Consider the following 11,807-nt stretch of genomic DNA (forward strand, 5'->3'; position numbering starts at 1 on the left):
CAGAAAAGCATCTGTTTTCTTTAGCGTTTCTGCATAATTAATACGATTCTACATCTGAAGCTAAGCAGAACATTGTGTGTCTGTTATTATTATTATCATTTAAATCTTGATTTATTAAAGCTGAGTCATATTTTTCCTGTTATCTTTTGTCCATGTTTTCCCCCATAGGAAGCTTACAAAGACACCAGCTCCCAAATTCAGTCCCTGCGACAGATGCTGAAGGAGAAGGACGAGGCCATCCAGCGGCAGAGCAACTTGGAGAAGAAGATCCACGAGCTGGAGAAACAGGGAACCATCAAGATCCACAAGAAGGGAGACGGCGACATTTCCATTCTGGCGTCCCCTCCTGCCGGCGTGGAGGGCTTGACGGGGTCCACGGTGATGGGAAACGGGGCTGCTGTCAATTCCGATCATCTGGGAGCTGGTGGGGGCGTGGCCGGTCCACCTCCACCACCTCCTCCACCCCCTCCCCTGCCAGTGAACGGCACATGTGGGTTTGGGTCCCGGCAGGATTTAAGATTTAATGTCTGTGTAATGATTATTTTACTGTCCTCTCCTCTCACAGTGCCAAACGGACCGTTACCATCCGTTTCAGCTCCTGCTCCTCCTCCTCCACCACCTCCTCCTCCTCCGCCCCCCGGACTCGCCTCAGACTTGTTCCCTTCGGCCCCTCCACCTCCTCCCGTCGCCCCTCCACTGCCTGGGTGCGGGACGCCCACTGTGATCATGAACTCTGGCTTGGCAGGTAAAGAAAAGGGTTCCGATCAGGTTACTGTCATTAAACGCCATCAACCAACTCTGATGTTTTATCTGTGCTCTTGTCTGAGTTTGTGCTAAGAAGTTAATTCTTTCTCTTTTCATTTGCTGCTCTCTTATTGACCTGTCTGTGAATTGTTTTCCTTTCTCTGCTGACCAGAGGGACCCATCAAACTGTTCTGTAGGTTCTGTGTTTTGTCCTCGTTCCTTTCCGTTGTTCTCCCTTAAGTTTGGAACGTGGTATTTTCAGTGGAATTCTCCAGCTGTTTAAGGAACATTTTAAACCCATGGATTTTAGGGCTGCACGATATTAGAAAAACTTGCAATGTGCAACAGTATGGATCAATATTGCGATGATGACCAAAACAATTATTACATCATTTCACTACAGTTACAATTATACTCCAAATGATCCACGTCTACAAAGGAGGCGAGTATGTAACATATTAAAGAGGTCCATTCAATTGGTCAAATTTGAAAAAGGCTCCAATTAATTCAGATGTGTTACAAATATGCCCCAGTCATGAAGAGAAAAAAGGTTGTTGGGAAAAAAAAGCAAGTTTTTAGCATAGGCATTTATTTGCAAGCTCGTGCGTGACACCACAATAACTATGTAGTTCACTTTCAGCTTATCCCTTTCGGGGTCGCCACAGCGTAACAGCACCCACTGTTTCGCAGCAGTGATTTGGCAGAGTTTTTACGCCGGATGCCCTTACTGACACAAACCTGTATTTGAGGGGCACAGGGACCCAGTTAGGCAGCAGCGTCAAGGGTCTTGCCTAAGGACCCAATCTGAGTGGGGATCAGTGGACAGCCCTGGAATCGATCCCAGGGCTCCTGAGTGCCAGCCCTTCACCTAGCCCACTGAGCTACCCATCCGCTGACACCACAATAACTATAATGTCGTCAAAAAGATAGTAATTGCTCTAATAATAATAAGTGATTAGGCTACTGGATTGGTTGAGGCATTATTTTCCAACTGGGAAAAATGAAAGCAAAGCTACAGATAACAATTTGACCATAGTTTGTTTTGCTATTATGTTGCTATTATGTTATGTTATGATCTCAAGTGGGATCTCACTTGAGATCAGACGGGTTGAATTTGGCCCCTGAACCAAAATGAGTTTGACACACCTGATTTAATTTGTTAAATACGTCAAGCTGCCTAAGATTGTTTTTGCATGTGGTAACCATTTATTGGAATTTAAGACATCTTTTTAGATATGTGTATTGCTGGTATTGCGATGATGATAAATTTGTGATGTATTGTGCAGTCCTACTGAAATTATTTTTTTTCTGTATATCAATCTGAAAGAATCTATAAAGTTAACAGAAAACTAAAATTTATTGCCCAATTTTTTAAAACTCAAATGTCCTTTAAGAAGCAAAACTGAAAGAAAAATACCACATTTCAAACTTTTGCACGCTCCACTTTTTGTTGTGACTGTGAGTTTCTTCTCTCGCCCAAATGACGCATGGGCGCTTTTAAAGTGTCACTCGCATGTGGAGGCAGAGTGACCCGCGGCGGCACACAGCCGATTAAAGTGATAGGAACTGTGCCGGGCTGGAATGCTAATAATGTTTGCTGTGACAGCCTTATCTGCCTGTCTGTGTGTGTGAAGGCAGGGCGCCACCTCCATGGTCAGCTTCAATGAAGCAGCTGCAAATAGCTTTAATCTGCCCCATAAAGAAGTCTGTCCTCAGCCCTGGCAGGTAATCCCTGCCATATGGGCTATTTACTAAACTGGCACACCCTCCTGCCAGGAGGCGGCCTGTCAGACGCAAATATGAAGTATTTCGAATATAGCTGAGTGTTTCAGGAGATTTTATCTCCCCTAAACCATCACGTTCGTGTGTTTGCGGTCCCAGATCTGTTCCTCCCCCCTGCATGTGAATGTGTATTTGTGCAAGCTTTGATCGCAGATTAAGTTACTTTGTTGACTGCTTTGTATCTTGTTCAGCTGTTAAGATCAAGAAGCCTATCAAGACAAAGTTCCGCATGCCCGTCTTCAACTGGGTCGCCCTGAAACCAAACCAGATCAACGGGACCGTCTTCAATGAGATCGATGACGAGCGGATACTCGAGGTGAAACTCCAGCTCTCGTCTGAAGCGATGAACCTCCTGCTTCAATCCCGCTTTAACCAAGCATCCTTGTTAATTATTTTAGGACTTGAATGTTGACGAGTTTGAGGAAATGTTCAAGACCAAAGCTCAGGGCCCCTCGATAGAGGTGAACATGAGCAAGCAGAAGGTGATCCAGAAGGGCCCCAGTAAAGTCACTCTGCTGGACTCGAACAGAGCAAAGAACCTGGCCATCACGCTGAGGAAAGTGGGCAAGACAACGGAGGAGATCTGCAAGGGCATTCAGCTGTAAGACTCATTGACCCCATGAGGCTTTTTCCCTTTATGACATGAATAAATGATTTTAAAAAGATTTTTCAAGACCCACTCGGATCATCTTTTGATCAATTTTAAATGTATTTTAATTATATTTATGCTGTTTGTAGTCAAAAATGTAAAAAAAAAAGTGTCATTTTATACTTATATATGGTCAAAGATGTGGCAAGGACCAACAGTCAGCATTTTTAAAGCCCAATTTATAGAGGTCAATTGCCAAAAAAGTTGATTTTAAGCTTAATTTATATATATGTCCTTCATTATCAGACAAAATGTCACAAAAACGTCTTAAATACATGAGTTTCATTGGAGTGGGTCTTTAAAACTCACACTTTGGTGCCTAATAGATAAATCTTTTTGCAATACTTGTCACCGTCTTTCTTTGTCTGGTCGCCGTTCAGGTTCGACTTGCGGACTCTTCCGGTGGATTTCGTCGAGTGCCTGATGCGCTTCCAGCCCACAGAGAACGAGGTCAAAGTCCTGCGGCAATTTGAGAAGGAGCGCAAGCCCCTGGAAAGTTTGACAGACGAGGACCGGTTCATGATGCAGTTCAGCAAGATCGAGAGGCTCATGCAGAAGATGACGATCATGGCCTTCATCGGCAACTTCAGCGAAAGCGTGGTGATGCTCACGCCGGTGAGTGAGGATCCCAACACGCTCATCTTCAGCTGGATGGAAAAACCGATTCTGAACTGAAGCCGACCTCTTTGTTTTTCTGCAGCAACTGCACGCGGTCATCGCAGCGTCTGTGTCCATCAAATCCTCACAGAAGCTGAAGAAGATTTTAGAGGTCCTGCAGCTTCACGTGGATTCATCCAGTCAGATGTTTGCATGCTTTCCCTCTAACGTTTCTCTTTGGTTGTTCTGCAGATTATCTTGGCTCTTGGAAACTACATGAACAGCAGCAAACGAGGAGCAGTTTATGGGTTCAAGCTGCAAAGCTTAGACTTGGTAAATTTTACTAATTAAAGCCAGACTTTAAACCTATTTCCTCCTTTTAAAATGCTTTTTTGTCTCCTTTCCGAACAGTTACTTGATACCAAGTCAACAGACCGAAAGTTAACGTTGTTGCATTACATTGCAAACGTGGTAAAAGAGAAATACTCGCAGGTTTCGCTCTTCTACAACGAGCTACATTATGTTGAAAAAGCTGCAGCAGGTGAGCACCCTTCCTTTTTTATATAGTTATATTTGCAGCTGGTGATCTGTGCGATTGTTCAGTTTATCGTCCTCTCTCTGAACTCCACTTCTCCATGTCTGCAGTGTCGCTGGAAAACGTCCTGCTGGACGTGAAGGAGCTGCAGCGAGGCATGGATCTGACCAAAAGAGAGTACAGCATGCACGGCCACAACACCATGCTCAAAGACTTCATCACGCACAACGAGAGCAAGCTGAAGAAGCTGCAGGATGACGCCAAGATCGCACAGGTAAGGAGCACCTCCGGAGGGAGAAAGGAGTATGGATAGTCAGAAATAAGTCGTCCATTTTTTGTTTTAAGGATGCCTTCGACGAGGTGGTGAAGTTCTTCGGGGAGAACTCTAAAACGACTCCACCGTCTGTATTCTTCCCTGTGTTTGTGAGATTTGTTAAAGCATACAGGGTGAGTACACAAAAAGTCAGAAAGACACACTTAAAAAACAGCTATTAAAAAGCTTATAATAGTCGATTTTAAAAAGTTGTATCAACTGAGTGTTGATGTCTGTCATTTAGTCTAACCTTTCACCTGGAAAAGGACCTCATAGTCATCGTTTTCCTCGTTCTCTTCAGGCTGTCGCGCTTCATTAAACCTGCCGCAAACAAACGTTGCTGCGTTCTTGAATGCAGCCATCCAGAACTGTTCTGCTCCGGCCCACTGCTGCGCGTTTTCTCCTGTTAATGACTCTCGTCTTTGTCTTCAGCTCACGTCTTACAGTTTTGTCTTCAATCCTTCTATTTTAGAACATTTATTTTTAAGTTTTTAGTTCCAACACTTGACAATCGTCCTGGACAATCTGGAGATTAGAACTTTTACGTTACATGATTTTTCTGCTGGGAATACTTAATATTTTGATCTTTCAAATGACTTTTTTGCTAAGGCACGTGTGTCAAAGTCAAATTTATCCGGTCCTCCAGATCATTCTATTTTATTGTTAATAATTGCCTGATGTTATCTTGTGTTTAATTCTAACTTGTATAATTTTGACAAGATATTTATAGTTATTTAAGGTTTAAGTTGATTTATTCTGGGGTAATATTCTATATTTTGGCATTTACAAAGATTTTTTAGGCTATTTTCCAGTTTAGCTAGTATTTTAGCTATATGCTAACAGTTTTAGCTAACCGAAGTTTTCTTTTTTTTCTTTTTGTTTTTAGGCTAATTTGGCATTTATCTCAAATTTTTGCTGGCTATCAGCTTCACCGTTTTCCACCATCAGCTTTAGCAATTTTAGCATCTTCAGTGACCAAATTCAGCTTACAGCATTCATACTAGAATTATCGCAGGTAACCCATATTTATCTAGTTCATAATTATGTTAAAAAATTACATTTTTAAAGTTTTAAAAATGTAGTTTTAGTGTGTTCAATAAATGTTTATCCTGTTCTGCTCACGACCTAAGTTGTGTTTTGGATTTTTGCCCCTTGTGCGATTGAGTTTGACACCCCTGAGCTGCTGAGGCAATTTTCTGTTAGCTACAACTACACTTTTGTGTGTTTGGACCTCAAACTGATCTGAAATATAAGAAAATGTAAGTTTTCTTTTTATTTTTTTAGGCATAGTTATTTATTTTTTTTAAATAATTATTTCTAACATATTCTTCAAAAAAGTTATTTTAATATTTCTCAAATGTTGCTCGTGATTTTGTATTTTAATGCGACCTCATGAGATCTAATTATGTTCTTCATGTGCGTCCTCCTCAGCAAGCGGAGGAGGACAATGAGCAGAGGAAGAGACAGGAGCAGATTATGATGGAGAAACTTCTAGAACAAGAGGCCATGATGGAGGAAGACCAAAAGGTAAGATAACCCCCTCTTTTTCCCTCCTGCTCCCCCACCCCCCTCCTTGAGCTTTTTTAGGCCAGGAGGCTCACAGGGATCAAAGTGACCAGAAGGCAGAGCTGCACTTCCTCTCCTTCATCTTCATCCCGTCTCCCTCCAGACTCCCGTTCACAGGATTAGTCGAACACCAAACGCCTGCTGGGCGCATTTGTATCCGGCTCCTCCAATCTGACCCCCGCCGAGCCGCGTCACACCAGCTCAGGAGCTGTTTTAATTCTGTTAACTGGCGATGGGGAGCAGCAGGAGCTGATGGTTTCCTCCTTGTTTCCTCAGTCTCCCTCCCATAAAAACAAGCGGCAGCAGCAGGAGCTGATCCAGGAGCTGAAGAAGAAGCAGGTGAAAGACAGCCGGCACGTCTACGAGGGCAAAGATGGAACGATAGAAGACATCATCACGGGTAACCGCACCTGGATCAGGCTCACACACAAACACACAACTACACAACCCTGCATGTAGGATCTCTGCTGCTGCAAATTCAGTCTTCAGTAAAGACGGGGTTCTAAACCAACTAACATGAACTTTGGCTCTCCTAAAGTTTGGAATCAAACTGATGGCAGCGTCGCTCAGCTCAAACGTGTCTTCTTATCTGCTTTGTCTTTGCTTCGTAACACCGTCAGGACTGGATAAGACTAGAACTGAAAAATGAGACATTTAAACAATATTAACTCTCATGAAGAAAGTCTTTAAAACGTTCCATCTTCCACCAACAGGTCAGCAGTTTTTCAGAACTCTATCTTCAAATGAGAAACATTAGATATTTAAACATTTTCACATCAGGCAAACGTAAACTATGAGCTTAGAAACTTTATTATATCTTATTATAAAGTTTACAAAAGCAAAGCATTTTTAAAGACCCACTCTGATAAAAATTATGTGTTTTTTTTTTTGTTCTTGTGGCATTTTTCTGATATAGAACAGGGTTCTGCAACCTTTAACAGTAAAAGACCCATTTGGAGTTGTTTTCAACTGACCATAACCTAGTAGGAAAAAAGTCTTATTTTGATAGTACTTTGCATTCAATACAATGTATTTTTAAATAAAAAATATGACTTATTCTTATTTTGTGGCATGAATGAAAACAGAAACATAGAAATTATTTTTTTTATGTTTAAATGAATCTCGTATGATTTCCTTTCAAAATAAAAGAAACCTTGTGCCAATGAGTCACAGGTGGCTCCGGAGCAGCAGGCTCTAGACCCTGATATAGAACATATAAAGAATTTAAGCTTAAATATGCATTTCTGTGTATTTCTTTATTCAAATCGTCGTGAATCAGGATCTCTGGAGACATTATGTCCTAGAAAATGACTAATTTAGGGAACATTTTTAAAATGATCGGAGTGAGTCTTTAAAAGTTTGCTAAAATCTATGAAAAAAAACAACTTTTTTCATTGGAAGCCTATTAAATATATTGTAGAAAAATAATTAAAAAAACATGATTATCTTATAGAATGTGATATTTTTTTATTTGGGTTTAAGTTTTCTTTGATAGGTTTTAGGCACCAATTTGAAAAATTTTTTTTACAGACTCTTATTTTGAAGGGCATTTTTGGTGCAAACAGTAACCTGCTGTTGCTGCATTTCTGGAGCCTCCATCCAGACCTGCTTCGTGCTAACCAGTGCTAAACCCAGTAGAGATCTGCTCTTTCTTGTACTGTGGCTGTCATGTCATCCTGGCTGTTGTCCCTGTCCTTCTCAATGCAGTGCTGAAGACCGTGCCCTTTACCGCCCGCACCGCCAAGCGCGGCTCTCGGTTCTTCTGCGAGTCCGCTCTCAATGAGGAGTACCATTACTAAGCTTATAGATCGCTCTCTCTTCTTCAAGGTTGCTGGACGAAATATTGTCTCCTTCTTTTGTGTCCCACCCCCCCTCTGTGCATGCACCTTCACACTCCTTTTAACCTTCGACCCCGAGTCTCACAGGTTCACCACAGTCTCTGAGGACACTGAATGCAATTGTTGTGTTTTTGTTTGTTTTTCTTTTTTTTTTCCCACCCTGAGCATGACAAGGTGTTGACGTGTTGGATTTCACCTGCATGTAGCGTTCACCACCATTACCTCACCGACAAAAGCAACACATAATGTCACAGAGTTTCTTTCTCTGGAAAATAAAAACAGGCAGGGTGCTGCCATCTAGTGGCCTTAGATTGAAAACAGGAGCGTGAGTTTACAGCATTTTTATAAAAATAGTGGCATATATAGAAGAAGCATCTCCACTGCAGGTATGACCATTAACTGTATACGAGAACTGGACGGAGTGACCCACTTGTTCCTCACATTCCAAACGTTCTGTGTGCAACTTATTCAAGTTATAACCTGTCCAATCAGATGCTTTAATAAACGTTTGTGGTTTGGGGTTTTAAATCACTGCTTACTGACATCGTCTGGTTCCAACATGGTGTCTGTATGGCAAAAAAAAAGGCGACTGAATTGACTTCATGTCCTAATATAGGTGACATCACACTCACTTGGTCCAATTCTCATATACAGTCAATGAGTGAAGCAGTGATGTGCGTCTGTGGCATTATCCATTGCTTCTTTGTTTATAAGAGTTTTTCATTCGTCTGTTGACGTGATGTTGCATTGTTTTTTGTTTGCTGCATGCTCACTGCTTCATCTCTACTGCACTCCCTTTCTGTGCCGGCCCCCGCCTGCTGCCTCCACTCGCCTGTCACACGTGTGCTGTGCTTCTAAATAAATGCATGTTGTGTTTTGACCCTTCAGAGGTCCGTTTCTGTGCTGCTAACATGCATCCAGGTCGCTTCTTTATGGATTTTTTTCTTCTTTTTAGACGGTTTTTGTCTTGAAAAACTCTCCCTGGCTGCATGTGGTTGTTATTTATTTTTGGTGAGGGTATCCTCCTGTGCATTCACAGTTGCTCTGATGTTTGGGGGGGGTATTGAAATGGGCTCATGTCTTCTCTGCTGGTAGCCACTTTCCAAAGCAGTTTGGGTCCACTAATGGAAGCAGAAGTTTTGCAAGTTAAACCAGTTTAACATCCTCCAGCGCTGTCCCCCTTCAGCCTCCTTCCACTCTCGCTTTGCTCGCATCGGGTCGGCCCCCCTCCTATAAATTTTTTTTTTTTTTTTTAACCTTCATTTTTGTCTTCTCTTCATCCAGAACTAAAGAAGAATAATATTACTAAATTTCCAAATGTCTACTTGAGGGTAAGGAAGTCCTCCAGTAGCCACCCAGTAGTGGATGTATCCCAAAAATGGCAAGCATCCCTTTATATTACTTCCTTTTTTATGTGTAGAATCCTTCCTTCCTGGACTCCACCTGCTCTTTATGTTCTTTTAATCTGTGGTTCAAATTGTTTCCTGTTTTTAGTCATTAAAAAAAAAAAGATTCCTGAAAGGTCTGCTTTTGAAAGTTAGGCTGCCAGCACTCCTGAACATGTGGGCTCATCCATCCACCCCGACCAGATGACTGACGGGTCTCTTATCCAAAAATCCCCCCTCCCTCTTTCCCGACCCAGATTTGAGGAACCAACCATACAGGCGAGCGGACGCCGTGCGGAGGAGCGTCAGGAAACGTTACGATGATCAGAACCTGCGACTGGCGAACAACGGAGAAATAGTCATGTGACGAGGGAGCAGCGGACGTGAACAGAGGAGGGAGGGAGGGAGGATGGAGGAAGAGCAAGTGTGATATGGGGGGAAGGGGGCATCTGTAGCATTTATATTTGTATAAAAGAAGATTTCCTGCGTGTTCAGTCACAATGAAGGAACTGAATTTGTCTGAAAAATCACTTTAGACGAGCCAAGTGCCTAAATTAATTTGTATTTTTTGTGATTCTGTTTTTGTCGTTTATTTGTTTGTTTGTAACTCCTCTTAAAAGCAATACACCCCCCCACCTGGCTTTAATGTTGAAATGTGTCAAACTGGACATGCATGGGCCTTTGGAGCCATGTGAAAAAAGATGTTGGAAGGATAACGTAGAATGTACGGGACCTGTTCCCTTTAGCTGTTACAAACTTTTCTTTTCTTTTTTTTTTTTTTTTTTTTAGCAAAAACGTCTCCCGCTCCGTCTGTATTTTGGTACATTCCAGCGTTCTCATCCATTCCCCGTATAGGAGGAGTCTCATTTTTTACTTAAAGGGCTAACAGAAAAACAGCTATATTTGTACTACAGTAGCAAAAAATAAATAAATATAAAATAACAACGGACTAATGTGAATTGTATTTATTTTCTAAGTTAAAATCTTTAAATGACGGTTAGCTAAAACCACCTTCCTGACAGAAGCAAATAAAGCCGACAAACTGCATGACTTTAATACAAAACTGGCACTGATTTATCTCATCATAACTGGACTGTTTTTTACTTTTTACTGCCAATAACAGCACCGGTTCTTCTCACTTTACTGTAATTATGATGTATAGTATTTAACCGCTGAGAAGATTCATCACCATTTCTGTTCATATCCATCTAAAAACTGGACAAATGCTCACACCACAACTGGTTTTCATTATATCGACATTTTTTTGGTCATATTTGTGTAAATATTGTTTAAACAATGCCTTGTGTTATCCAACTTGAATTTTATTTTAATTTATAGATTTTCATTTGTATTAAATTAAGCCAAGATGACAGTGGAGGTTTGATGTGAGGAGGAGGGGCTTTGTGTTCAGGTGTGTCACAGGTACACCGTACAGACAGAAAACCTACCATTTATTAAAGATCCCCCGTGTTCTCAATTTCTCTGAACCACTCGGCTGTCTTACGGTGTCAAACTGTTTTTTTTCTTACTTTTTTATTTTATATATATGATTACTCTCAGCAAAAGAATATCATAGAAAGTCTCAGTTCAGAATAACATTTTTTATAACAATGTGATTTTCAAAAAGATACAATAAAGTATTGACATTGAATATAAAAGGATGAATAGTTGTGTTTTATTGACGATCATTTCTATATGTTTCGATAGATTTGTTGCAGCTATTTTCACCACAACCTTTCTTCTACATCAGGGGTGTACAAAGTGGGGCCCGTGGGCCAAATTTGGTTATCTTTTGGCCCGCCAAGTGTGGCTATGGAACCCGTGCGTGTTGTCCGCAACCCATTTGGACAAGCGCTCTTTGAGTTACCGAACGGTTTGCTCGATTTGAAAATTCCAACAGTTTCTGAAAGCTGAGACATTGCGCTTTCTTGCCAATATCAGAAGAGACTGGTCATTAAAGGGTTAAAAAATTGTATAATTCATCAGTAAGAAAAACATTAGAAATATTCAGTCATTAGTTAACATTTTTTTTAAAAATAAACAACCTGCTGCTAGGTAATTCATCAGTAAGAAGAACTTGCAAATAAAATATGAAGAAAAATAAATATAATTTAAAATGTTTTTTCTTTTAAAAAGATGCATTTTGAGCCGCTGTGCATGCTGGGAAACATTGGACGCAATCTCGGTAGGCTAGCAACACTGAGCTAACCCTTGGTTTCTTTGAGCGGTCTGGTGGAGTACTACGTACGGAGGAGTTAATCCTGGTGGTGAGCGTTTCCAATCAGTTAAGCCCGTAGACATAATATAGAATTACATCTTCTATTTTCTCAGTCTGACCTCTGACCTTATCTCTAACATAACAAAAACTCCTATTTGTCTTTATTTAAAGAAAGAATTA

General features: G+C 41.1%; 1 protein-coding gene across 3 annotated transcripts in view; it reads left to right on the forward strand.

Moving 5' to 3' along the window:
• Positions 1 to 11,067, forward strand: part of fmnl2a (formin-like 2a) — a 47,547-nt gene extending 36,480 nt beyond the window's left edge. The window contains exons 14-27 of one of the 3 annotated variants that reach the window (XM_036209586.1): positions 169 to 490; positions 566 to 745; positions 2,718 to 2,842; positions 2,925 to 3,127; positions 3,556 to 3,790; positions 3,876 to 3,944; positions 4,025 to 4,105; positions 4,184 to 4,313; positions 4,418 to 4,581; positions 4,653 to 4,754; positions 6,052 to 6,147; positions 6,463 to 6,586; positions 7,894 to 8,013; positions 9,667 to 11,067. In XM_036209586.1, the coding sequence (XP_036065479.1) occupies positions 169 to 490; positions 566 to 745; positions 2,718 to 2,842; positions 2,925 to 3,127; positions 3,556 to 3,790; positions 3,876 to 3,944; positions 4,025 to 4,105; positions 4,184 to 4,313; positions 4,418 to 4,581; positions 4,653 to 4,754; positions 6,052 to 6,147; positions 6,463 to 6,586; positions 7,894 to 7,985 (1,923 nt within the window). In that variant the 3' untranslated portion in view covers positions 7,986 to 8,013; positions 9,667 to 11,067. Of the gene's footprint in view, positions 1 to 168; positions 746 to 2,717; positions 2,843 to 2,924; positions 3,128 to 3,555; positions 3,791 to 3,875; positions 3,945 to 4,024; positions 4,106 to 4,183; positions 4,314 to 4,417; positions 4,582 to 4,652; positions 4,755 to 6,051; positions 6,148 to 6,462; positions 6,587 to 7,893; positions 8,014 to 9,308; positions 9,406 to 9,666 lie in introns of all 3 variants that reach the window. The other 2 variants (XM_036209584.1, XM_036209585.1) reach the window with 2 other exon arrangements.
• Positions 11,068 to 11,807: the final 740 nt, after the last annotated feature.

This window comes from Oryzias melastigma, linkage group LG21 (genome assembly GCF_002922805.2).
Source record: "Oryzias melastigma strain HK-1 linkage group LG21, ASM292280v2, whole genome shotgun sequence".
In the NCBI taxonomy this organism is placed as follows: Eukaryota; Metazoa; Chordata; class Actinopteri; order Beloniformes; family Adrianichthyidae; genus Oryzias; species Oryzias melastigma.